General features: G+C 35.8%; 1 protein-coding gene across 1 annotated transcript; it reads left to right on the top strand.

The window, feature by feature from the left end:
• Positions 1–53: 53 nt before the first annotated feature.
• LOC149777892 (uncharacterized) lies at positions 54–27,952 on the top strand. Its single transcript, XM_089938981.1, has 5 exons — positions 54–206; positions 9,529–10,288; positions 11,406–11,456; positions 12,904–12,954; positions 20,908–27,952. Exons 1-5 carry the CDS (start codon positions 87–89, stop codon positions 25,767–25,769), a joined length of 5,844 nt encoding a protein of 1,947 aa, XP_089795107.1. The 5' UTR covers positions 54–86; the 3' UTR covers positions 25,770–27,952.

Raw genomic sequence — 27,952 nt, 5'->3', positions numbered from 1 at the left:
AAACCAGATTGTATTATTTAGTCCAGCTTTTAATTTTATCTATTCAGATTTCCACCATTCGAAACAACGTAATTCACAATGGTGAAATGAAGCTTTCTGATGCAAACAGAAGGGCATACATACAGCAAATCATACAGTTGTTAGAAGATCCAGACAGCCTGAAGTCATTAGAGGATTGTAAATCTGCAGTTGGAAACATCCAAAAGGTATCATTTGAGAATTGCGCATTGTTATTATTAGATAGCATTTTTTGAAGGCTGAGCCTGTGGTTATTTGTATAACTAAGGATGTTGTATTGCCTGTTAGTTAGTTTTAAAATCTGTGACTCTCCAAGCTAAAATTATCCAGCATATTTATGTCCAAACTCTAGCCTCAGTGCCGGCTCATGGATGTATAATGGACTAATTGCTGTATCCTGCATGTTTCACGATGTGGCTAACAGAGATAGAAGCTAAGGTGACTCAGTAGGTAGGTGCAAGAATTGTGACAGAATGGGTGTAGGTGGATTAGCTCGTGTTTGGATAACATGGTGCATCCTTTGGCAAGGCTCCTTTTGGTTTGATTGCCTTGGCTTGATATAGCATACTTATGTTGTTATACCATAAAACATCAAACCAGACCAAACTTATGAGAGTAAAAAACTTCATCTCCATGAAATAATACATGTAGAAAAAGCTGCAAAGCTGTCTGTATGATTCTGAACAAGTTTAGGGTCACACAATTTACTCTTCAAACTAATATCCCAGTGTATACAACACTGATGAATAAAGTTTATTCTTCAGACTAATATACCAGTATATAGGACACTGATGAATACAGTTTGAAGACCAAGAGTCTTTGAATAAAAAGCTGAATGTTTCAGAAGCTGCTGAGACTCTCACTATGGAGGTCTCTGTACTGTGGAAGACATATTCAGCACAATGAAACTTAAATAACTGTAGCTTTGCAGTTTAACTTGATCCAGCTGATTAAGTAAAAATCACTTGAGGCAAATTAAATTTGGTATGCCAGGGCTGAGCAAATTTTTTTTTAACCACAAGTCCAGGACAAGTGGATTTAGAAAATTCACTAGTCCCACCTTACTCATCACTAGTCCCACCTTATTTTTCACTGGTCCCAAAATGGTAATCACTTGCCGAGATTTGATGAGACGTATGTGCTTATTCCATAGAAAAGAAACAAAGAAAAAAACAACGATATACAACATGATTATTTCTTAAAAGACTTTTATTTTTCAAAAACATTGGTTGTTATACATTTGGCTTCTTTAGGTTCATGTATATATGTTTTAGCTGATGGATTTGAAAATATGTCCATGTATATGTCTGTCACCTGCACCAGCACTAAGCCAGCAGTTGATAGCTGTCTGGGTTCAAGTCCTCAATCTCTGGTCCATTTCCAGAAGTGTTCATTAGCATTTGTAAACTCTTTTGGTTTAAGGAATTCCTTAAAGAAGTCTTGATTATGTTCATTGAACTAAATCCTCGTTCACACTCGGAAATAGCTACCGCACATTCAGTATCCGTCTTAGGTTTTATCCCTCCATTTTCAAACAAATTTACCTTTGCCAAATCGCCATTATTACCTTACTTGCAAAAATAATTTAGCAAACTCATTTTTTCGACAGAGTAACTATCAGATTGCTTGACAACTACTTCTAAAGTGATCATAACATCAATTTTCTCTTTTAAATACGAACTGAAACAACTCATTAATTAGTGTAATTGTTTCGCTTCAAACACAATATCACACGTGGAAGTTAATCATCTGTATAATCAATTTTAATTAAAGAATCATTACTGTCATTTAATCAGTTCATAAAGGAAACCAACACTGATGTCATTAAAGTACCTTTCATTAATTTAATTACACTGACTCACTGGATTAAAATCATAGTGAGTCGCTCGTTATGATCTAGACTGAGTAAACTCATTGCAACAAAACTGCTTACAACACTGCTAATTGATCATACTGGCTTTCTTTTGTTTGACGTGTTTTGATTTGCCGATAATTTGGTCGCTTAGCCCAATATGCAGTCAAGCGGTAAAAGGATGTAAATGTATACACGAAGATGGGTAGAATCATGTATTCAGTACGCCCAGAAGGCATGATTGGCCAAATAAAGGCAGATATAGTGATTAAAGCATGAAAATAAGGACTAGCCCAACTTTTTTAAAACCCACTTGTCCCGGACTAGCGACTTGGAAAATTTTACTTGTCTGACTTCAAAAATGACTAGTCCGGGACGTCGGGCTATGGGATTTGCTCAGCCCTGCATGCATATCTGTATTCATATGTAGGGCAAATTAAATTTGGTATGCATATCTGTATTCAGGTATAGGGCAAATTAAATTTGGTATGCATATCTGTATTCATATTTAGGGCAAATTAAATTTGGTGTGCATATCTGTTTTCATGTATAGGACAAATTAAATTTGGTATGCATATATGTATACATATATAGGGCAAATTAAATTTGATATGCATATCTGTGTTCATCTATAGGGCAAATTAAATTTGGTATGCATATCTGTATTCATGTATAGGCAAATTAAATTTGGTATGCATATCTGTATTCATGTATAGGGCAAATTCAATATGGTATGCATATCTGTATTCATATATAGGGCAAATTAAATATGGTATGCATATCTTTATTCATATATAGGGCAAATTAAATTTGGTATGCATATCTGTATTCATATATAGGGCAAATTAAATTTGGTATGCATATCTGTATTCATGTATAGGGCAAATTCAATATGGTATGCATATCTGTATTCATGTATAGGGCAAATTCAATATGGTATGCATATCTGTATTCATATATAGGGCAAATTAAATTTGGTATGCATATCTGTATTCATATATAGGGCAAATTAAATTTGGTATGCGTATCTGTATTCATATGTAGGGCAAATTAAATTTGGTATGCATATCTGTATTCATGTATAGGGCAAATTAAATTTGGTATGCATATCTATATTCATATACACCGCTCCCTCGATAACTCGCACCCGGATAACTCGCGATCCCGCTTATAACGCGGTGTCCGTCTTGGCTCCCGATTTTTTCCAGAGAAAATGTATTTAAAATATCTTTAAAATATGCTGAACATGAAAAAATTACGGTAAGAATTGATAAATTAAACCTTGATACATTGCTCGTTTTATCATCGAAAATGGTGATTAATGCCCGTAAAAATATAATCCATATTTTGAAATTTGCAAGTTCTAGAGAAGAATTAATTTCAGAGATCTCGAAAACGCTTAATTACGCTTATTTGGACGCCAATTTTTGATCTGGGACGCAGAAAAGGCGGGAGTCCTCCGTACGCATGTAATAGGTGCGCGGGAAAATTCAAAGATTTGCCGGTCCTGTTTCAGCCACCTGCTTTGTGAGAAAATGTGTTGATCAGTTTACTGTGCTGATATTTACAATGACAGAATTCAGTGACTGAAAGACTCTTTGATGTACTGTTGCTATTTCATAAGAGTTCATTAAAAAAAAAAAAAGAACATGATGCAACAGCTAGGCGGCTAGTTCAAAGGCTTTGACTTGGCGGCCGAGTGAAAAAATATACTGATATTTAGTGATTGAATTCAGAGGCAGAAAGACCCAGTTTTAAAATCCCAGCGAGACCTCTGTTTAAAGATATCATATATTATGTAAGTTTTTAGGATAAACAGTTGTCATTATACTGTAAATAAACAGTCTGGTGAAATAGCGATCAATGAAAACTTCTGGTAAATGTTAACAGGTGGCAACAGAGAATGAAATAAACACCAATTAAACGACTTCCTGTGTGAAAGTCACGTTCTAATCCTTTAATTCCGTTTCAGTGTAAACATTATAATTACAACATAGTCTGTTCATTGAAAACATGAAAAGAGTCAATCTACCCTCACATCGAAACCCGTGAGTACTTCTGTGAGAACCTAATTACATGTACATGCCAGCTTTGTTTTGATCAACAACTTGGGGAAGTGTTTGTTGCATTAAAAAAAAAATCGATTACAAGAGACCTCGGGTGCTGGATTAAGGGTCTTGGAGCTGCCTTTGACGTAAAGCAAAACAGTAACAGACAACGACGACGATAGTGACTTCGAATGTTTCAGTGAAACTGATGTCATTAATGCCGAGGCTGTTTGGGAGAAATTAGTACAGACTCATGGTCCTGAGATGGGCGTTTCTCTTGATGGAGGAGTGGATTTGTTCTGACAATGATTGCCCTACAGCCGCATATATGTCAGATGAAACTATAATTATTTCTATAGAGAACAAATTTGCAGCAGAAGACGATTCTAACTGGAATAACACAAGTGTTGAAAGTGATGCAGACACAGATGTTGCACCCCCACAGGAAGCAAATATTTTGATATTGCCATAAGGTGGCTGGAGACCCAAAATGTTGACTACGTAAAGCTCATGCAGTTGAGAAATCTGAGGGATTTTGCTCGGCGGCAGAGAAACCAAGGAGTAACACACACAAAAAAAATTAACTGATTTTTTCAAAAAGTGAATTGATATTTGTCAAGCGTGGCACAAACGGCAAGTATTAACTTGTTCTAATTTACGTTGTTTTAAATTTGAGACCAATTAAATATGTTAGTACTGATTAACTCTTGTTTTTTTTTTTTTCCATTTTACTTCTATCGCATTCAAATCTATCTATCTATCTATCGTTCGATCGACACTGTTTCTCGAAAAGAGTCGATCTTTTGTGTAAAAAAAATTATAATTTGGCTCAAACAATAAAACTAGAATGTATACAATTCAACATAAAAATTAGTGACGTAGTACACAATGTGTGAAGTGGTACACATGTTCAGCGAACAGAAACCACGTGGAATAATGTTTTCGATGATCGCCTCAATATACTGTAATTTATCCTGAAATTTTTAATGTTGTCCTATGAGAAAATAATAAAGTACACCGTTATGAAGAGATATTTATTAACAGTTAATCTCAGAACGATTATAAAGTGAATATTCAACAGTATAATCTGCCTACCCCCCCCCCCCCCCATTTTTCCGTTATGTCGTCAATCACTTTATTGGTTTTGGGCTTATTTTATAGGTCCCTTGATAACTCGCCCCTCGCTTATAGTGCGGTCGATGTTTCTGGACCCCGATGTGCGCGAGTTATCGAGGGAGTGGTGTACTGGGGACCTGATTAGATTTATAGGACATTACTTGTAACAACAATTTTTATTTTGTTTACAACTTTCAGACTTTTTGAACTTTGATCTTTTGCCTTAAATGTGGCATACACACAAATACACAGATACAAATATAATTAATTTTCATTGTTTAGCTCACTTCCTTGTAAGGACAAGTGAGTTAATAGATATGACATATATCAATTATTGCCCATCATCAACATTCACTGTTTTCAACTTCTCTGCAATGACATGTTTTGGCAAAGAGATGGATGAAGAGGACTGAATATGGCATTAAATACGTACAAGCTTCGACTTATGCATTACTATCCTCTAAAAGTAGAGTTTGTTTACGTTCACAGGATCACGTGACAAACCAAAAACTGCAATCTACGACGTAAATGCTGTCAGATTGGATGTTGATGTTGTTACATTAATTAATGTGATAATTAAGGACTCTGTACTGCTGTCGCGGATGGGACGCAATAGTTTTAAGACATAGCAAGGTACTCTTCATGAACTAAATCAGCTTTTGTAAGCAGTTTTAGAAGAGTGGATAACAAGTAATTTGTTGTGGTAATGGTTTAATGGGTCATCTCAAAGTTATTGATTGAAAGTTTACGTGATTCTTTCCTCTCTCTCTCTCTCTCTCACACACACACACACACATGCAGATGAGCCGTATATCTCTTTATATGGTGCACTCACACACACGTCATCTATATAGAGTGCAGGTTTATGGAGGTGTATAAATTATACTATAATTTTTGCATTACAGAGTAAGACAGATGGACCCAAAGACAGCAGATCCATTATAAAGGGAAATATTTTGAACAGGTTGTAACTCTTTGAGTCCTTTATGAAATATTAATGGAATTATCAAGGGTTAAACAAAACATACTTTAAAAGAACCCGAAAATAGCTCACTAGGCATCTTGTCCTAGAAGAACTGCAAAACAAAAAAGACTAAGAGAACTTAACAGAATCCATTCCAGCATAAAGACATTTCCTCTTGTACACCTGTTGCCAATCCATTATCAACTATGTCCGTTGTTACGTTAAATAGCAAAATTGTTAAAGATTATATTTTTAAAATGTGATTGATGAAAGTGATCTCAGTTTTGCACAGCATGATGTTATATTGGTAAGAATGAGTGAAGCAAATTTAATTTATAAAGTGGCCCAGGTGAGGCATACATAGAAGTCAGTGGGTTATCCAATTAAGACAGGCTTCCACGTTTTTGTTCTCCACTGCCTGTGCAAGGGGAACATACAATGGTCTCAGCTGCTGTCAGACTTTGTTTGGTCTGGCTGCCATGTGATTGCTCTAGCTTCAACTTTTTATTATAAGATAGTAACCAAATTTTTGTGATGTTTCATCCAAATATGATGTCGACTGAGTTTGATGATATGCACATTTTGCAGCATGTATTTAGTAGACTGTTAGGGCACATGATACTTTTAGCAGTGTCATTTCTCATGCGTGGTCTTAAGAACATTTTTGTTTCCTTTATGAGATTTATACTAAATAAATTTGCTTGAACAGAGGTATTTTTTGGTTATTGGTTGGTTGGTTATGGGTTCAATGCCTCTGTTCAGCACATGATAGGCTATGCATGGCCATCAGTATATTTGGTGACAGAAGAACACAAGTAAACCAGGGAATAACCACTGATACATGGGATGCTACTGGCAGGCTTTCTCACTATCATGTTTGCTGCACCTGAGACTCAGACCCATTCAGGCAGAAGTGAGAAATCAGTTATCTTTAAACATGACTACCTTAGACCACTCCACCATCCAGGGTCCCTCTATTTGTTATTAGTTCTTATTTATGGATTTTAAGGGGCTGTCTAGTCGCCGTGACAGTTTTTGCCTGCAAAAGTAGGATTAATGATAGCTTTGGCTTAGCGAAAAGGACTGAATGGTAGCGAAGGGAGCAAAGTATATCAGTGCAAGGTTACTGACTGAAGCAAATCGGTACCAGTCTCTGTGGATAGTTTTGACTTGCAATAAGGAAGAACCCTGTCAGTTCTGAGGTCAAAAGGTATAATGTTAGTATCACCGCAACTGAAAGAAAAGAAATGGTGATACATAAAGACAAAAGATCGCCACCATCTATAGTACCAAACTTTGTGGATGGCTTGCAATGAGTGCAAGAAAGACCCCTATTAAAATTGAAGTCAAAAGGTCAGAGGTCAAGGTCATGTGACTGAAAGAAAACAATGGCTTCCAAACATGACATGCAGCAAATAAACTTTAATTCATCTTGCCTTTAAAGCTCTTGTTTGAAAAGTTTCATAATTTAAACATTCTTCCTAATGTCTTGTCAGCTAATGTTTTTTTTTCTTCCACTCTGTCTAGTTTTTCACTTTGCATTGTTTGATTTATAAAGAAATAGTTACCCAGATTGGTCCACACTGGTATACCTGATGATTTAGAAAAGACCTTGCTAGCTCTGTTGATCATAGGCCAGGAGAGTTCACGGGAGGTTCTATTCATGTCCTCATTTGTCCATTATTTTTCATTTCTTTAGCATTACTTTGATATCGCTGTACCTTCTAAGCTGCTTGGAAGATTGCCATGAATTTTGTGATCACTATACCTCCTGAATTAGAAGTCATATCAACATATGGTTTTCATTAGAAGTCACCTCAACCTATGGTTTTCATTAGAAGTCACATCAACCTATGGTTTTCGTTAGAAGTCACATCAAGATATGGTTTTCATTAGAAGTCATATCAACATATGGTTTTTATTAGAAGTCTTTTTATGATGAGTTACATGTTCCTAAATGAAAACAGCCATCCTAAACATTTTGTATTGCTACTCATGAACAGATAGTAATATTGACATGGGATTTTAAAAATACCTGCTTGATCTTAATTGAAAATGATGCAGATCTGATATCCAATATGACTCCAACAGCAATTATCTTGAAAATCTTGTTCTTGTTGTCAATGAAAAGTCATATCCTGTGGTTTCTAAATTAAAATGATGCCAATATAATAAATTGCTTCTACAATGTCCATTTTGAAAATCCTATTGTTACTATTCCTCCTAGGTGAATAGTTTTTCAATTAAGGACATTTTATAGTGTCCATTTGCTCCTAAATTAAAATGGTGCTGATATGATGTCTAGTATGACTAGCAGGGCAGCAACCTTGAAGATCTTGTTATTCCTAATCCTCCTGAATGGATGGCCATAATTACATGGAGTTGTATCAAAAGACTTCTAATGATGTCTGGTTGGTCCTAAATGATAGTGGTGCTCGTTGTACATCCAATACACGTATAGCTGCCACTGTGTGACAGCAGCTGATCTGATAATCTTGTTGTTATTTTAAAATATTGCACATAATTTCCACACTCAGAAGTTAAAAAGAAGAAAATAAATTCTAGGAATTTCTTCTTGCTAGTAGAACGTTGGCCATTTTGAAGACCCTTGCATACTGTGAAACACTATAAATTCATTGGTTTCCAAATTTCATGCTTTCCTTGGGTGAGCTAAACCACAAATTTAAAGTCAAAACAAAATGTCTACAAGGCCAACTTTCAACCTTTCATCGTACTTTGCACTGGAATGGCATCACCTGCTTCTTTTCTTGTTTTAACACCTTGCCTATTTTTAGCGAAAATGTGAAACATACATTAGCATAATTTCTTCAGTTACAAGGAAAGCTGGAACTAATTTGTTACAATTTAATTCAAATGTAAAATTTACTTTCCATGAAAACTTGTGTATGGTTGTAATGACACTACATAATGTATTTTAATAAATGCACATTTACTCACCGTTTGTGACCTTAAGCAGGTCTATCCAAAGTCTTGTGTACAGATAAGACAATTAGCATAAATTGGCTTGAGGATAGGTATCAGTTCAGTCAGGACCTGATCTCGGTGTACATCTCCACTGCATCTTTGCAGCTTTTGCTTTGTGTATACTGCAACAATTCCATCACACAATATGCACATTAATAACACCAGCATTAATCAGATCTTTACAGATCTAATTCAAGACCACAAGGTCAGGGTCACCCAGCATATACATAAACATGCACTTTTTATGCACACCACGAAATTTAAAAGCTGTGAAAATAAAGAGTTTCACAGTATCTTGCGTATTGTATAAAGATCTTGTATGAAATAGGGTTAACGTAACAATTAAATCTTACCGTATCTGCCATTGAAGTTTTTGTGCCTCATTCAATTATTGCTTATTTGCACATGAATTATAAATACTCCAATATTTAGTTTACTTTTTCAGGTACATATAGAAGCAGGATGGGTAAATGTTTACAACACTTCAAGTGTTAGAATTATTTTTATCAATTATTTTAGCAACCGTTTACATTTTCCCATTACAGATTGATAATGATTCATTGGATGTCTTTTTCAATCTGGATACTGAAATGGCAGGTTTAAGGTCAGCTGTAAATGAGATAAGGCTAGAACTTGGAGTGCAGGATAAAAAGTCACTGGACACTGTTGACTCTTTGAAAGAGGAATATAAGCAGCTTAGAGAACAAATAACAAAGAGGGTTGCAGATGTTGAGATTAGGATGGACACCATTGAAAGAGATGTTAAGTCAGTAAAGGAGCAGACATGTACTGCACTACAGCAACAGGAAACAAAACACCAGGAAATGCAGGCCGCTGTAACAAACTTGTCAGGAAATGTAACCTCTCAAGAAGTTAGGCTTGGTGCATTTGAGGAAAATTTTGGTTCAAAATTACAGGAGATTAAAATAAATACAGACACTGCACTACAACAGCAGGAGAAGAAACACCAGGATATGCATACCACTGTAACCAACTTGTCAGGAAATGTAACCTCTCAAGAAGTTAGGCTTGTTGCATTTGAGGAAAATGTTGGTTCAAAATTACAGGAGATTAAAACAAATACAAACACTGCACTACAACAGCAGGAGAAGAAACACCAGGATATGCATACCACTGTAACCAACTTGTCAGCAGATGTAACGTCACATGGAGTAAGACTTGCTGCATTTGAGGAAAATTTGCAATCTTTTGGTACAGAATTACAGGAGTTAAAAACAGACACACTGACACAAAAGGGAAATAACTCTGGTAGGAAAAGGAGGAAAGCTAGAAAGAGGATTTCAGGTATGAAAAGAGAAGAATAGAAAATTAGAGTATGTTAATGGCATAAGCAACTGAATGTCTAAGAATCTAGTTGGGTCATTGCAAAAGCCTTGTGTTGCAGATTTTTGTTTACGGTGTACATAATAAATTCTGAATCAAGTAATAAGGTAAGGGAGGAGGTAATTTTTTATGTAATTCAACAAAAGTGGCATAAACAGGAAAAGACTAGCTATGCAAATTGTAATGAATATGTTAAGACAGCTAGGAGAAAAAGACAATTACTTGAACAATTAAGGTCATAAAATGTGTTTCTGCACTAGAATAATCACCAATAGTACACTTTTGCTTTCCAGTTTGATGGCATCTGATGTGTCACAGTTAAGTCTTTGTCATCAAGGTCAAAGTCATTGATGAATTTTTGTATCCTTCCCTGCACTTTCACTATCATCCTTTTTGAGATAATTTATGGAAATTTACTTTATGTCTGCACATTAATTCTACAGCTAAAAATGTCAGAGTTAGGCTATTTTAGGGTGCCATCATAGCTCACCCATCAGAGGTTGGGACTCGAGCTCCAAGGCTCATGAATTTTATTATTTTTCACGCTAGCCAGCAGGGCTGGCCTTAGCACGATATTACTGATTTGGCCCAGTCATATAAAGAGAGAAAATAATGTTAGAGCAATGGAAGAAAAGTTTAAGCTCAGTATCACATAGAACTTGTTTAAAAGTTTATTTTCAAATGCCATGAATCCAGTGGGTCTGGCCAAAATGATCCACATCAGGCCCCACATTTGCTGAAGCCATTCCAGCTAGCCAGGGTGGTCTGCCAAGGTGTGTCCTTAGGGAAAGTACTACGTGCAACTGCCATTTCCTAAGCATAATAATGCCAATAAATGCACTATAACTGCCATTAAATTAAACCTGCCATCTTTGTACTTTTGGTGATCATGCCATGGGTAGGCAGAAGAAAAAATTCACAAAATTTGCTTCATAAATCAGCATAAGCTTAATCTGATGATCGATAACAAAACAGAAGATGCTGAGAAAGAGGTTTTGTCCCTAAAAATATCTTTGTTACATGTTTTAAATTGTAACACTTTATTAACAGTGTGTGAAACTTTTCCATACATTTCCAGAAAATCATGTAAAGAAAAGAGAAGAGAGTGATGGCCTGAGACAGCTTAAACGTAAGTCTACCTTAAATACAGATACTAATGATTATCTTAATTAGTACTGCTCCGGTGGCCTAATGGTTAGAGCGTCTGCCTCAGAAGCAGGAGGTCGTGGGTTCGATCCCCGGCCGAGTCATACCAAAGACTTACAAAATTGGTACTAACAGCTGCCTCGCTTGGCGCTCAGCATTAAGAGGTTAGTGTTAGGACTGGTCGGCCTGGTGTCAGGATAATGTGACTGGGTGAGACATCATGCTACATGTCTGCGGCATGATGCCCCAGTGTTAGACATCACTATAAATTGTCACACTGCAGACATCGTAGCATTATGACTGAAGAATTGTTAAAGCTACGTTAAAAAAAAAAAATCCAAATCCAAATCTTAATTAGTATGCATGTCTTTGGCCCCACTGGTCTGAAGAGCATTTTAGCTTATGTGATTGCCAGTTTTCAGTCATTGGGTAACTCATTGAATATCAAAACATTTATATTATTATTAATAATATTATTCATTCATTCATTCATTCTTGCGTACCTCTTTAGCAAGAAGAGGTAAACTTGTGTTCTATTGTATGATGCCCCAGTGCGAAACTTCACTATAAACTGCACACTGCAGACATCAGAGCAATATGACTGAAAAGTTGTTAAAGCTACGTTAAAAATCCAAAACACACACACTATTGTTCTACCTGCAGTGTTGATGTAAGCGTTTGTACAGCTGAAACATATGCATATCCATAGCCTCGCTTTATTTTGACCATTTCCAGCTCTATTGGTCATAGACCAGAAGAGCTTACGGAATCATCTGTTGTCCACCATCTGTCATCCATCCATCTGATTTTAATAGATTTTTGTTATCACTACTCCTCATGAACTATTTGGACCATTGCTATATAACTTTTAACACACATTCATATCAAGTGGAACTAATGATAGGTACCGATGCCAGTGTGTGGGTTGGGTATCAACCAGTTGCCATCCCTCACTGCCATCAGCAACACATGGGAACAAGAGGAACAGCCTCTGCACATCAACATCATAGAGATGAAGGCTCTCATCAGTGCCTTTCACTTCTGTCAGATGTTTGTTATCAACACTCTTCTTGAACTACTTGGACCATTGCCATTCATGTTTTCACGCACATTCATCCCATGGTTTACATGGTCCTAAATGAAATGGTGTTGTTTGAAACATATTGGCCATCTTGAAAATTTTGTTATGTCTACTCATCTTGAGTGGATAGTCATATCAGCATGGGGTTTTCACCTAAAAGACTTAATATGACGTCCTAAATAAAAATCATGCCAATCCGATGTCTAATAAAGTCATATTGGAATCCATCTTGAAATTTTTGTATTGCTATGTATCCTTATCAAAAAAGAAGTTTTGTCCCTAAAACTCTCTTATATGTTTTTAAACAGTAAAATTTCACATTCTGAGACAAGTTTGTATACATTTTCAGAAACCCCTGTAAAGAAACGTCAAGAGAGTGATGGCTTGAGACAGCTTAAAAGTAAGTCTGCATTGAACACACACATCTATAATTACCTTATTTAGAACACAAGCCTGGGGCACTGGTCTGAAAAGCATTTTAGCTGATTTGGTTGCATGTTTTTCTGTCATTGAAGACCTGATAGGACATTAATATATTGTATGCTAACTGTGTGACTCATTGAACATTAAAACATTATTATTATTATTATTATTATTCGTATGCTTTTTTCGATTGCCACTTTTTATGTCTACTCATCTTGAATGGATGGTCATATTAACATGGGGTTTTCATGTCTAGTTGGTTCTAAATAAAACATCATGCCAATCTGATGTATAATATAGCAATCATGGTAGCCATCTTGAAAATATGTGTATTGCTATTTATCCTGAACAAAATGAATATTGCCATTTCATCAAAAGACTTCATATGATGTCTTGTTAGTCCTTACTGAAAAGTGAGCTGATTTGGCTGCCACAGTGGCCATCTTGAAAAAAACTTGTTATTGCTGATCCTCCAGAATGAAAAATAATCACAGTAGCCATCATTAAAATCCTTTTATTGCTTTCTCTCCTGAACAAGAGGTAATATTACCATGGGGTTTTCACCAGAAGACTTCCTGTAATGTATAATTTTTCCGGAATGAAAATGTTGTTGACCTGATGTCCACAATGGCACCCAGCTTGAAAATATTATCATTGCTCTTTCTCAGTGGATAGTTGTAACAATGTGGGGTTTTTACTAAACAACTTTTTCTGATGTCTGGTTGTGCCTAATATTGCCATTCAGAAGTTCAGTGTGTCTGCCATGATGGCCATCTTGAAAATCTTATTACTTTTTCTACTGAATTAATGTGATTTTGACCGGAAGACTCTTATGATGCCTAGTCGGTAATAAATAAAAATTGTGTCAATATGACTTCTAGTGTTACTTCCTTAATATGACTTCTAATGTTACTAACTTAATATGACTTCTAATGTTACTTCCTTAATATGACTTCTAATGTTACTACCTTAATATGACTTCTAATGTTACTTCCTTAATATGACTTCTAATGTTACTACCTTAATATGACTTCTAATGTTACTACCAAAGCATGCATCTTGAAAATCTTGTTGTCACAACTTCTCCTTGATGGCTGGTCATATTGACATTGTGCTGTCACCAAATGACTTCTTTTGATGTACCGTATATGTTGGGACACCGTACTTGTTGTGACACCATAAATTAATTTTAAAAGTAATTTTTTTGTGCACTGTATGTTCTGGGACACATCCTTTTTTTTGAGTCGTAATTTGTGTGACACCTTTTAAATCATTCAAAAATTACATGTCGGAAATTGCACTCCAGCTGAAATTTTATTTAAAAAAATATAAAACTGTGTACTTGAGATAAAACTATTTAATCCACTGCAACAGCATCTCATCAACACAACCCTTCCCCTGCACACGTACGATCTATTCTTTTGGTACATGAATATTTTTTTAGCTTTCTCATACTGTGAAAAAGTGTTAGAGGTTGCCCACCACCTGAAGCGGAAACTGCAAGGACAAAAGTCAGATTTTTTCAAATCTGCACTAGTCTTGCTAGTTCTCACACTTTTGACGCCCATCTTTTCATCAGTCCATCCAGAAATGTGATCAAAGTACACTTGAGTTTCATCCATGTTAATGATGATATTGTCAACGAAATGATCTGTTTCTCTTCTGGCCTTCACGAACTCATCACGTGATTTTATTTTCTCCAAATCTTCTGGATGATGCTGGGTCATCGATGTTCGCGCATGAAGCACTATATTGTGTAACTTTAAAAACTGTTCCATTGTTTCACTTTATTTTCAAAATTTTCGTGAATACTGGTGAAAAAGAACCAAAGTTAGCTTCCATATCTCAGCCGTCTTTGTATATTCAAAGCTAAAAAAATAAAAAATCGGCACACTTTAAAGAATCCATAGTCGGCTTCCAAGGTGAGCTTGCTTTGCAATAAAGTAATCTTTGTATTGATAGCCTTTTAAAAAAAATCGGCTTCCGTGTCCAATGTCGGCTTGCTTTGTAACAAAAATAACCTTTGTCTTTGATGTCCTGTCAGTAAGTTTAAAGAAGTTTCCTGCTGGCTGCCAGTTGTGTTTATTTACCACCAGGGCTTCTATGTGCTTGGCATCTGTAGTAATAATTAACACAAAGGTGCACTGATGTCTGCAGGTAAATATTAATGATAATTTTTTAACACGCACCGGCGAAAAGATTGTCACTTGCACTCAAGTGAATGTGTTTTCAGATAATGATTTTTATTTGAGAGATATTGTCATACAGTAGACCTGGATATAAATTAATCTTGGCTATTTTGCACATAACACCGTGCCATGCGTGAATGGCAGTTGTCTTCAATATATCGGTTGATTATTTCCCTCTCGTTTGCAAAATCGTGTGCTTCTCTTCTGGCCTTCACGAATTCATCACATGATTTCATTTTCTCCAAATATTGCTGGCTCATAGACATCTGTGCACAAAGCACTATATTGTGTCACTTTAAAATTTGTTCCATTGTTTCAATTTATTTTCAAAATTCCCGTGAATACAGTTGAAAATGAACCCAAGTTTACTTCCATATCTCAGCCATCTTTGTATATTCAAAAAAGAAAATCGGCTCACTTCACAGAATCCATAGTCAGCTTCCAATATCAGCTTGCTTTGCAATAAAATAACCTTCGTATTTATGTCCTTTAATAAAAAAAGTAACCAAAGTCGGCTTCTGAGATCGACTTGCTTTGTAATAAAAATAACCTTTTGTCTTTGATGTCTTGTCGGTAGGTTCAGAGAAGAAGTTAACTGCTTGCTGCCAGTCGTGTTTATTCACCACCAGGGCTTCTTTGTGCTTGGCATATGTGGTTACAATTAATACAAAGGAGCATTGATCTCTGCGGGTAAATAGTAAGGATAATTTTGTAACCCGAGCTGGTGAAAAGATTGCCACTTGCACTCAAGTGAATGTATTTCAAATGACGATTTTTATTTGCGACATACTATCATACAGTAGACCTGCATACAAATCAGTCTTGATCATTTTCCACCCAACACCATGTCATGCGTGTATGGCGTCTTCAAGATATCGGTTGAATATTTCCCTCTTGTTTGCGATTTTGTTGGCTCCAGTTTTCAGTCAGAAACATGTTCAAACCATTGAGCACAACCAAACACAATTGTTTCTCAATGTTCTTGTCAATGAACAATGTGGTGTGGTATTGGACATAATTGATATGTGCTACAGTATGGAAGCCTACGCCACTTATACAGATTTCGTGGAAATATTTTATTCTTTAATGCTCATGTTGAAAAAAGAAATAAATGATAACAACACAAGGTTAGTTTCTTTCTTTTTATTATCAATTAAGTGTTTTATTTATCTATTTTATTGCAACATGTGGGGGGGAGCACAAATGCAATACAAATTTATTTCGTTTCTTAAGTCTTGGGACATATGACCAAAGTGAAAAAATGATTCACCATAACTTCTGGAACAGGAAAAAAAATAATTGTTTTATCGTGTCCCAACATATGCGGTAAATACAGTATACTAGATTGGTGCCATTCTGATATTGTTATGTATATTTATGTTGTGTACCTGACTTTTGTCATGACTTAGTTGTGAACAAGATGTTTACTGGAATTTGGGTTTTCATTGGAATGATTGATTTGTGTCGTAGGTCGAGTAGGGATGTGTATATATAGTAGATGATAAACAAGTAAATTGATTCCTGTATTAAATCAGTGTATGTGAGTCTGTTAAGTTTACATTTGTGTTGGAATTAGAAATGATTTGAGAGGAATTATTTATTTAAAATATTCATCGGAATTACATGAAGTGCCCATTGACATTGGATTTGAACATTACTTTGGATTTTTGTGAGTTCATTAAAAGCAATTATATATTGCATTATTGATATATCAAGACATTCAGTATTACTGGCTTATGAGTACATTTAAGACTACTGGTATATCAGGACATTCAAAACTATTTTCATTCTGAACATTCTTTATTTTTGGATATTATGACAGGACATTTAGAGTTGTTCGGACTACAGTTCACAATACAGTATTTGGCTTTTAAATATTCAGTTTGTATTCTAGGGAATATCTCGAGTTTTCTTGTGATGTTTACTTGAATCTCAGTTCAAGACCTGACCTTTTTACCAGTTTGAGGTTGGCATTTTCTGCAAGCAAAATTGTGTACAAACTTGATGGGAAATTACCCACATCTTGGACATTTTGTTGTGTCCTAGGTCAGGTGACAATTTGTATATGAAGGACAGGGTAAACGATTATTCATTCCTGTTTCAGTATCAGTCTGTGGAATCATGTTTCATTGTGTTCAGTTATAGTTTGAGAGGAATTATGTATTTAAATGATTCATTCTTTTTACAAAGTGCTCATTAGGTTTTTGGACTAAAACACTACTTTAGGATTATTGAGGCTTCATTCAAAGACATTCTGGATTATGTAATTGTGATACATGAAGCCTGTTGGTACATCAGCACATTCAAGATTCTTGTAATTCATTCAAAAGTTCTTTACTTATGGACTTATGACAGAACATTCGATATTTTGAGATTTAATTCACAATACTGTAAGAAGATTATATCATTGTGATACGTGAGGACTATTGATACAACAAACACATTCAAGATTCTTGGAACTCATTTGGAATATTTATTCTTTTAGACTTGTAGTAGAACAGTTATATTTTGAGATTTAATTTGCAATACTGTAATTGCCTCTTAAATTTTCACTTTGTAACATAGAGAATTAAATTGTTTGTTGAATTTACTAAACTTGTTGGCTTTGCTTCTTTTTGTTACTTTAAGACCATAGAATTGTAATATCATGTACTCAACATAATCAGAGATATTTCATATATAAGTGGTGACAGTTGCATCCTAGATATTAGCCTAATGCAGTGGAAAGTTTACCATACAGTTTTCTTCAAAATCACAAATTATGAAGATTTAATTAAACATATAAAACAGCTAAGAGTTCATGCACTTTTGATGCCAAAACCAGATGTCAAACCCACTATAATCATCATCTTGTGCATATAACATGAAATCATACATTCTTTACACCACTCTAATATAGAGGAAGAAGCATGAAGATTAATAATGACTGTCCTTCAATCAAACATATACCCCAAGGTTAATCATATCAGGACTGTGTAGTGCTGCCTTAAGGAAATGTGGCTTTCGATACATATTGTCCAGCCACATCAGACTTGATGCTGTATTGCCTGCCAACCAAACTCTCCAGTATTCAAGGTCTAGATCAATACGAGTCAGTGATCGTATGACTTCCTTTAAATATCGTCCTTTGCCTCATCAAGTCGAACCATGAAGCATCAACATTAGCAGAGATCGTATTGATCTATACATCCATCCTCATAACATTACTACTATTCCTCTTGATCCATATAAGGCTGCATGAAAATTTCTTTAACGTTTTTTATTTTATGGGTTGAAATTTTGGCACCATGCTCAACCCCAAACCTGGATGACCAGATGATGTGTTTTGTAAGGTCTTTCCCCAAAACCTGCCAAGCCTAGTTGAACCGGCCAGGGGCAAGACCTCACTGGTATAGCTTTGATGATCTTTGGGACATGCAAGCCTCCCCACCACCAGTACCGGCTGTTTTTTGTTTTCAGCAAAATATCCATATCAGTTTGATAATTGCATCCTGCAGATACAGGTAGCCATTTAGCCATGGCGTACCCTCATGGACAGTACCATAACAATAATAAAACCATGCCTCATCTATGTCTCCAGGAAGCGGGAATGTATTTTATGGCAATGATCTAGATTCTGACTAAGCTGACCTGCACACTGAATGTTGAAATAATCTTGATAGATTATGCTCAGATCCCACCACAGAATGGAATGAATATAGCTTTGATGTGGCAATAAAATGTATGGGTTGTTGATGAACGCAGATTGTGTTAAGGCGTCAGTTGTTTTTGATGAAGAGTAAGTCAACCCTTTCTTCTCTCTTCCCCACATTTGGGAAAACAGTAAATTGCCAATAGTCTCTCAGCCAAGGCTAGAGACCTAAACAATCCCAAAGCTTTTCTTTGTTTTTGAGAGTCACTTTCCGGTGGTTTTTGCAGTCTCAATTGTATAAGACCCAATCTGATGCCTTCATCATAGATTTTCTTGTGTTAGACAAGAACTAGGCTGTGTTCATTTTAACTTTTTCTGCTTTTATATGGTGGATAAAGACTTTCTGCACATCACTTCAAAGCTCATTGCAATACAGTGGCCTCATCTTTGTTGTTGAACTTGGCTTGCAGACAAGGCTGGCTATACACATCTTGCCCTGAACCTGTGAGCCTCTGTTTGGATTGTCCCTGCTCTTCAGTGGCAAGATCGAGGACTTGTGGAGGCAGGCAGCCTAAGAACTGCCCCATCATCTCTCTGTGAAGCAGCCATCACCTTATACATCTCTGATTCACCCTCAGTGGCATGATGATCGGAGACCAGGAGAAAACAGGCTCTTAACTGCCTAGCCAAAAGACTTCTAATCATATCTAATTGTTCCTCAGTGAAAATGGTGCCCATATTATATACAGTATTGCTGGCATAGCATCTAATTTGGATTTCTTATTTCTAAAATATATCAGACATGGTTTCAACACTTAGCATTTAAAGAAGTAATGGTGCATTGTTTGTTCCAAAAATAGAAAACGTGGGGCCTCTTTGGTCATTTAGAGAATAAAGGAGTTACAAATAACCTAGTTAAATTCAAACACATATCATGATCCAAGGTTCAGTTGTCATGAAATATTTAATTTCTGTAATAAATATTAAATTGTCCAGCATTATTTGATTTGAATTGTTGTTGTGGAGTTAGACCACAGCATGGTTTGTACAATTTCTTCATCTACTAAATTAAAAGTGTCCACTGTTAGGACATGGTTATCTCAGTTAACAAGGAAACTGTAGTTGTGCTTTTCCCTGACTCATCAGTGACTGATGCAGAGAATACAGTGCTGGAAAAGTGAATATTTAATGCAGAAAAATCAATGATATGAGTTCCTGTTAAAATTATCCGCCTCCACTATCGTTCATACTGGGCTTTGAATTCCTCATATTCAAGTAGTTATTTTGGATAATCTTAGCCTGTATTTTTCCTCCTTGTATATTACTTTGGCAATAAATTAAGCAGAGATTTTTTTGAAGATTTGTTTTATCAGTGACACCATGTGCTCTCATTAGTGCCCAAACTAATCCAAATCAGTAAGACATTTCTGTCCACCTATAAAATTGATCATATAATGATTCTAGGACAAGAAGCATACTATGTATTCAGTAGGATTGGTTTGCACTTGATTCAGTGTAAGGTCAACAGATGCAGCCTTTATTCTCATGGTTTTTTATGTGTTAATTTGTCTGAGCACCATAGAGGGAAAAATTTTATGCCAGAGAGGAAAAATAAAGGTCACTGGTGCGAGGGTTCGATATAATAGATCAGCAATATTGTAATTCTGTCTGTCCATTCATCAGTCAATAACCACTGCTTCTAAATTGGTGGCAGAAATTAACCAGACATAGTATGTAGGTTACTCATGTGGTGACCAGGTGCAAGGGGGAATATAATTTTATTTCCCCTAGTGGGGAAGGAAAGGAAAATTGACTGTTTGAGATAGACATAAATGAAAATAGCAATTACGCTCAACATTTTGGAAAGTTTTAATGAATTTAGAAAATATGGCTGTCTTAGAGTAGTGGCAGTTAGAGCAGTTTTGTCTATATAATATTTAATGGACTTTGGGTTAGAACCCTTTGATGGCAGGGAAGGGGGAGGTAATTGATATGTAATAAAAAGCAGTTATTTGCCATGGCCAGCCATATAAGTAACTCTGGACTATGTTTTGCTTTATTCTGTACAGACCTTTATGATATAGTATTTCATGTTTTTTCATTGTTTTAGGTCAGACAGAGGACAAGCTTGATACAGCTAGAAGACTAGAAATAATTCCAACAACACAGGCAGAGGAAGCTAAGAATATTCTTAATGGCAAAAGGTCTGTGGTCATCAAAGGGAACCCAGGAGAAGGCAAGACTACTGCAGCCCTTCACCTGATAGATAATGAAATTTATAGAAATAGGCGTGTGGTGGTTTATAGTCCAAATGATTGGAAGGTAGTTGACACAGAATGGGTAGATATTGCTGTGTTGGAGGACATATTTGGACAATTTGACCTTGACCCTGACTGTCTGCAGGAGTGGTTGGTTTACCTACCTACCATACAGGAACATGTTGATGCAGGAAAATTGCAAGTCATCATTACTACCAGAGTAGACATACTGTCAAAGGCTTATTCCAAGTTAGGATCAGTAAAACTTTTTTCCGATATTTTGTCATTGACACTATCTTCTGAAGAACTAACAAATTCAGAGAAGATGACCATTTTAAATAAAGAGCTTCAGAGACATAAAAGAAAGATGAATGAAAATGAGAAAGAACAATGCATATCTAATTTTATTGGTTTGATTGGCTTCCCCCAGTGCTGTTCACTGTTTGCAGGGGACATTAACTTATTTGATGGAGGACCAGAGTTCTTCAAATCACCAGCTAAATTGTTTGTTGATAATATCACAAAGTTAGAGGATACAAGATTCTTATCTCTGGCTTTTCTTTTCTGTAAGGGTGAAATAAGTGAAGAGTATCTATCACCTGAAACCATGCCAAAGTCCAGCAAACATTTATTGATGGAATTAACTTCCTTTCTTGGCATTTCAAAAAAGAAGGCATCCATCGCATTACTAAGAGATAATTATGATAATTTGTCTGAATTGTATGTGGTGAAGACCATTTCATACAAAACAACCTATATCTGGTTCTCTCATGCTACAGTCTACGAGGCAGTAGGACAGGTCCTTGGAGATCGTTGTATAGACATTATTGTGAAATATAGTGAATCAGCATATTTATATCAGAGAACCTACACAGCAGAATCCAAAAACAGAACTTCACAGAATGGTTTTATACCCATATCTGTATATGGAATTCTGGCAGAGCGGATGGTTAGTGATGTTGCAGATAAAGGATATTGTGAAAGTGTGGTGAAACATTCAGCTATCAAACATCATCGTTTTTTGATGAAACTCAAAGATGAGTTAGACAAAGGTAATAGGATCAAGAACTTTTTCGGGTACAGTTGCAGACGTAATTTCCCTGATGTATCAAAAGGAGAATGTGCCACATTTTTGCAACATTTATTACTAAGTGGTGGAGATGTGGTCACATTCTTGACATTTTTGGAATGCATGCATGGTAATAAAATATCTGACTGTTGGCAGTGTGAAGAGAAGCAGAAGCTATTGGAGTTAGCTCTTTACTACCACCAGTTTCAGATTGCAGACAAACTAATTGCTATGAATGCATGTTATACACACATAAGTTTGTGTAATGCTGCCAGACATGGTGACCTAAGAAGAGTTCAGACTGTAATTGAGACCCTAAAGAAGGGTCAGGTTTTCGGTGCAGTATGTGAGAAGGCGAAGGAGGCATTATGTAGAGCCTATATATCAGGAAATCGGGATGTGATAGAGTTGTTTTTGAAAGAAGTGATCACACTGGATAGCATGCATGTAGAAGATGTTGTAAGAGATGGAGACATGAATGCTTTATCGAAGGTGATAGAACATCTGAAATGTCACAATAACTGGAATCCCCATTTGGAGAAACATTGGATACAAAGGAATTCTTTCTTACATCCTTCGGTGTATCCAGGTAAAATTATGTTTTCCTTTGCTCTGTATATGGCTTACCGTAATGAGGAGTTTGATAAGGCATATCTGCTTGTACAAAATGGAGTCATTGTTTCAATGGACATGCTTCTTGGTGTGCTGCTATATAGTTCACAAGAGGCCATTTCCAGACTGATACAAACTTTGAAAGAAACTGGTAACTGGGATTCCAATTGGTGTCTTGCATCTGTAGCATTACAAATTGCTTATAGTACACAGAAGTATGATGTATGTAACCAACTAATTCTGCATGGGTTCTCGCTAACAATGAGGAATCTTCCTGGTGTTATAAATCGACCTGCAGCATCATTTGAGTCTGTTAAGAAAGCAATTCAGCATTTGAAAGACAACATCAGCTTTGATCCAAATTGTCATTATGCATCTGAAGCATTAAAATATGCTTACAGTAAACAGAAGTATGATGTGTGTGATCTGCTTGTTCAAAATGGTGTGACACTAACAATGAAGAATCTTCCATTTTATTTTACACATGACTATAATGCTTCATTTGAGAATGTTAAGAAAGTAATACATCATTTGAAAGGCACTAGAAATTGGAATCCAGAATGTGATGATGCATCTAAAGCATTAGAGAAAGCTTATGCACGAAAGCAGTACAATGTTTGTGATCTGCTTGTTAAGGATGGAGTATCACCAACAATGAAGAATCTTGCTGATATTATCAGTAATTATACCGCATCGTTTGAGTGTGTTAAAAAAGCAATACAGCATTTGAAAGACACTGACAATTGGGATCCCAAGTGTGATGATGCATCTAAAGCATTAAAATATGCTTATTATAAAAAAGCATATAATGTGTGTGATCTGCTTGCTAAGGAGGGGATCCCACTAACAATGATACATTTTCCAGATCTTATAGGGATATCGAAAGCATTTGAGTCAGTTAAGAAAACAATACAAGATTTGAAAGACAGGGAAAAATGGGATCCAAAGTGGAAGCATGCAACTAAAGCATTAAAAGAAGCTTATCGTCTACAGAAGTATGATGTGTGTGATCTACTGATTCAGGAGGGAGTCTCGCTAACACTGAAGAATCTTAGCAGCATGTTATGGAGATCTAAAGTATCAGTTGAGTATGTAAAGAAAGCAATACAACATTTGAAAGACAATGGCAGTTGGGATCCAAAATGTCATGAAGCATGTAAAGCGTTAAGAGGAGCTTATAAATATCAGAACAATGAAGTGTGTGATCTGCTTGTTAAGGAGGGGGTCACACTAACAATGGAGAATCTCTGTGAGGTTGTATCTTTTTCAAATTTCAGATCATTTGAAACTATTAAGAAAGACATAAACAAGCAGAATGATGCAATTGTTAAGAAAGCAATACAAAATTTGAAGGTCACTGACAACTGGGATCCCAATTGTAATGATGCATATGAAGCATTAAAAAGTGCCTATACATATAAAATGTATGATGTGTGTAATCTGCTTTATCAGGAGGGAGTCTCGCTATCAATGAAGATTTTTTTTGCTATATGTGAATTTGAAACATTTGAGTTTGTTAAGAATGCAATACAACATTTGAAAGACACTGACAATTGGGATCCAGAGTTTGGTGATGCATCTAGAGCATTAGAATATGCATATAGGGCACAAAAGGATGATTTGTATCATCTATTGGTACAAGAAGGAGTCTCACTAAAAATGAAGAATGTTCATTGTTTAAGCATATATCCATCATTTGGGTCAGTTAAGAAAGGAATACAGCATTTGAAAGACACTGACAACTGGGATCCTAAATGTGATTGTGCTTCTGTAGCATTAGGCGAAGCTTGTTTGCTGCAGAATTACGATGTATTTGATCTGCTTCTTCAGGAAGGAGTCACACTAACAATGAAAAATCTTTGCAGTGCTATATGCAGAGTTAGAGGATCATTTGAGTCTGTCAAGAAAGCAATAAACCAGTTGAAAAACACCAACAATTGGGATCCAAAGTGTGATGATGCCATTGAGTTATTAACATATGCTTATAGAAGACAAGAGTATGATGTATGTAAACTACTTGTTCAGGAGGGAGTCCCAATAACAATGAAGAATCTTCTTAGTGTGATGATTGTTAAACAATATTCTTGTGGGATAAAACATTGTGTTCGAACAATGATACAAGATTTGAAAAACACTCATAAATGGGACCCAGGTTGTGATGATGCATCTAAAGCATTAGAAGATGCTTGTTCACAACATCAGTACGATATGTTTATTTTGCTTGTTAAGGAGGGAGTGCCACTAACAATGAAGAATCTTCCTGGTATTATATGCAAAGCTACAATATTAGTGAGGTCTGTTAAGAAAGCAATACAACATCTGAAAGGTTCTGCCAAATGGGATCCAAATTGTGTTGATGCATGTAAGGCATTAGAAAATGCATATAGTCAACATAAGTATGATGTGTGTGATCTGCTAATTCAGGAGGGAGTTTCACTAACAATGAGGAATCTTCCTGGTATTACATGCAAAGCTAAAAAATCAGTGAGGTCTGTTAAGAAAGCAATACATCATCTGAAAGGCTCTGCCAAATGGGATCCAAATTGTGTTGATGCATGTAAGGCATTAGAAAACGCTTATAGTCAACATAAGTATGATGTCTGTGATCTACTGACTCAGGAGGGAGTCTCACTAACAATGAGGAATCTTCCTGGTTTTATATCTGAAGCGAAAACATCAGTTGAGTCTGTTAAGAAAGTGATACAGCAGTTGAAAGACACTGGCAACTGGAATCCAAGAATTTTTGATGCATGTAAAGCATTAGAACATGCTTTTAGTCAAGAGAAGCATGATGTCTGTGATCTGCTTCTTCAGGAGGGAGTCTCACTAACAATGAAGAATCTTCCTAGTTTTATATGGGAAGGCAAAACATCAGTTGAGTCTGTTAAGAAAGCAATACAACATCTGAAAGACACTGACAATTGGAATCCAAATTGTTCCGATGCATGTAAAGCATTAGAAAATGCATATATTCAAGAGAAGCATGATGTCTATGATCTGCTTATTCCGGACGGAGTCTCGCTAACGATGTAGATTATGTATATCATCATTGAGTCTGCTATGAAAGCATTACAAAATTTGAGAATAAATCAGTGGGATTCATCATCAGATTTTGCAGACAAATCATTTGCTTAGAATATATGTGACCATCTAATTAAGGATTGAGTTTGTTTCTCGGAAGTAGATATTAAATGGAGGATTTACAAATTCCTACAAGATCAAACTAAATCATTTCTTTGTAATGTTTGTTTTGATTGTTGCATAAGGCATGCAGTGGATTTTAGGAACTGAACTGCTGGTTTGTCACTCAACATTTTCTTTTCTTGTTGATAATTTTTTTGCACTTTCCAACATTTAAAAAAAAACAGAAATGTAGGGGGGAAAAATGACTTCAGATCATATTCATTAAGAATTGAATAATAGAAACTTTGTTATTCCTCACAAGGGTAGATTTAAACGGAATATCCCTTTTAACTTGTTGCTATTTTCTCTATATATGTGGTGTTGTGGAGGTGGGAGAAGCAATATGAATGGCTACTATGGACCCTGGATTAGATTCTTTTCTTCATTCTGTTTTGGAAAGCCTTTTTTCAGTTTTCTTTGGTTTTCAGTAGCAGTTTTGCATTGTAAATAGAAAGCAGTAATGGATAGTGTCATAAGACAAGATTATTGAACTCCTAACTGATATTATTGTTGTTGTAGGGTTTAGCACAATTTTTCAGCACATGATAGGCTATACATGGTGGCCAGTATCAGTGGTGGAGGAAAAACCTGGGAAACCCCAGAAAGAACCACTGACCCACGAGAAGCTACCAGCAAGCTTTCTCACATACCCACATTGGCCAAGCCAGAGACTCAAACCCATGCAGAGAGGCAAGATGGCAGTGATCCGTAACAGTGAGCACTTTAGACCACTTTGCCACTCTTGGCCCCTTTAACTGAAGTTGAACTACACTATTATTAATTCTTAATATTTACTTTTTAATTTAATGATGGGTTTCATACTTAGTTTCACTGAATGATACTTTGTTTCCTTTGCTGCCAGGAAAGTTGTGTAGTTTAACCATTTTTATTTTCCTGAGGGAGGGTGTGTCAGAGGCAGAAGGAATTTATTAACATGGTTGCATGTAATTTTCACCTTAATTATGCTGTGTGCATATGTTGATAGAGGATCAGTCAGCTGAGTAGTTTTAAACATCCATACACTCCTCAAGCAAAAATAAAATGAAATACATGTGACTGTATCTGCAAATTTTAACTCGATTTAAATTAAACGATTTTGTTGCCTTTGTGCAATATTATAACCTCCTGATATGAAAACCTGACTTATGACATCTCAGAAGCATTTAGGGTTGAAAAGTGGCCACAGAACATGATATATTGAGTCTGTTTTCATTGTTAAGTTTACAGCAGCAACAAGCCTTTCATAGAAGTCTTGTTATTGATACATCTTGAATTGAATTAAATTTGTTGTATTACATAATGTATAGCCGGCATAAAATGCAGTTTGCTTTGTATATGATGGGCTATGATTTAGTAGTTAATTATTTTATATTCTGTGCTCAAATTTAAATCAGATATTTGAATTTAGAATATTAATTCAAATTTATGATACAGCATTGTCACCATTAGTAAATCTTAACCTTCCCTTTTTTGTTTGGATGATGTGTTTCATTCTCATTATTGCTGAATAATTTTTGGTTTTCTTTTGCTGGCAGAAAAGTATTTGGTAGTATAACTTTTTAATTTTTTGTTACGGAAATAGAGAGATGGTGTTCATGAGGATGAAAGATTTTATTAACACTTTGGTATGTCATTATCATTTTCATCTTAATTATGTTGTGCAGTGACCATGTAAAAATTGACTTACGGCTTCTCAACACATTCTAACTAATATTGGTGAAAACTTGGGTTGAAAAGTTTTCTGCAGAACATACCAGGTCTGTGTTCAGTGTTAAGTTTCCAGTAATATGACATATCAGGTCTGTGTTTAGTGGTGAGTTTCATGTAACATGACATATCAAGTCTGTGTTTAGTGGTGAGTTTCCTGTAACATGACATATCAACTCTGTGTTCAGTGGCGAGTTTCTAGTAACATATTATATCAGGGCTGTGTTCAGTTTTGAGCTACCAGCAGCAGTATGTTTTTAACAGAAATCTAATTACCCATACATCTTTAACCAAGTTAAATATGCTGTATATAGATATCCATAATG

Source organism: Sinohyriopsis cumingii, chromosome 17, assembly GCF_028554795.1.
Source record: "Sinohyriopsis cumingii isolate HCF-2022 chromosome 17, ASM2855479v2, whole genome shotgun sequence".
Taxonomy (NCBI): Eukaryota; Metazoa; Mollusca; class Bivalvia; order Unionida; family Unionidae; genus Sinohyriopsis; species Sinohyriopsis cumingii.
The sequence above is the reverse complement of the archived record's forward strand: the minus strand, read 5'-3'. Positions and strand labels throughout refer to the sequence as shown.

What these genes read in the sequence shown, in the direction of transcription:
- LOC149777892 (XM_089938981.1), top strand. Translation starts at nt 87, where the DNA reads ATGAAGCTTTCTGATGCAAACAGAAGGGCATACATACAGCAAATCATA. An exon ending in AGCTAGAAAGAGGATTTCAG is followed by an intron (nt 10,289 to 11,405) that starts GTATGAAAAGAG and finishes ATACATTTCCAG; the next exon opens with AAAATCATGTAAAGAAAAGA. An exon ending in TGGCCTGAGACAGCTTAAAC is followed by an intron (nt 11,457 to 12,903) that starts GTAAGTCTACCT and finishes ATACATTTTCAG; the next exon opens with AAACCCCTGTAAAGAAACGT.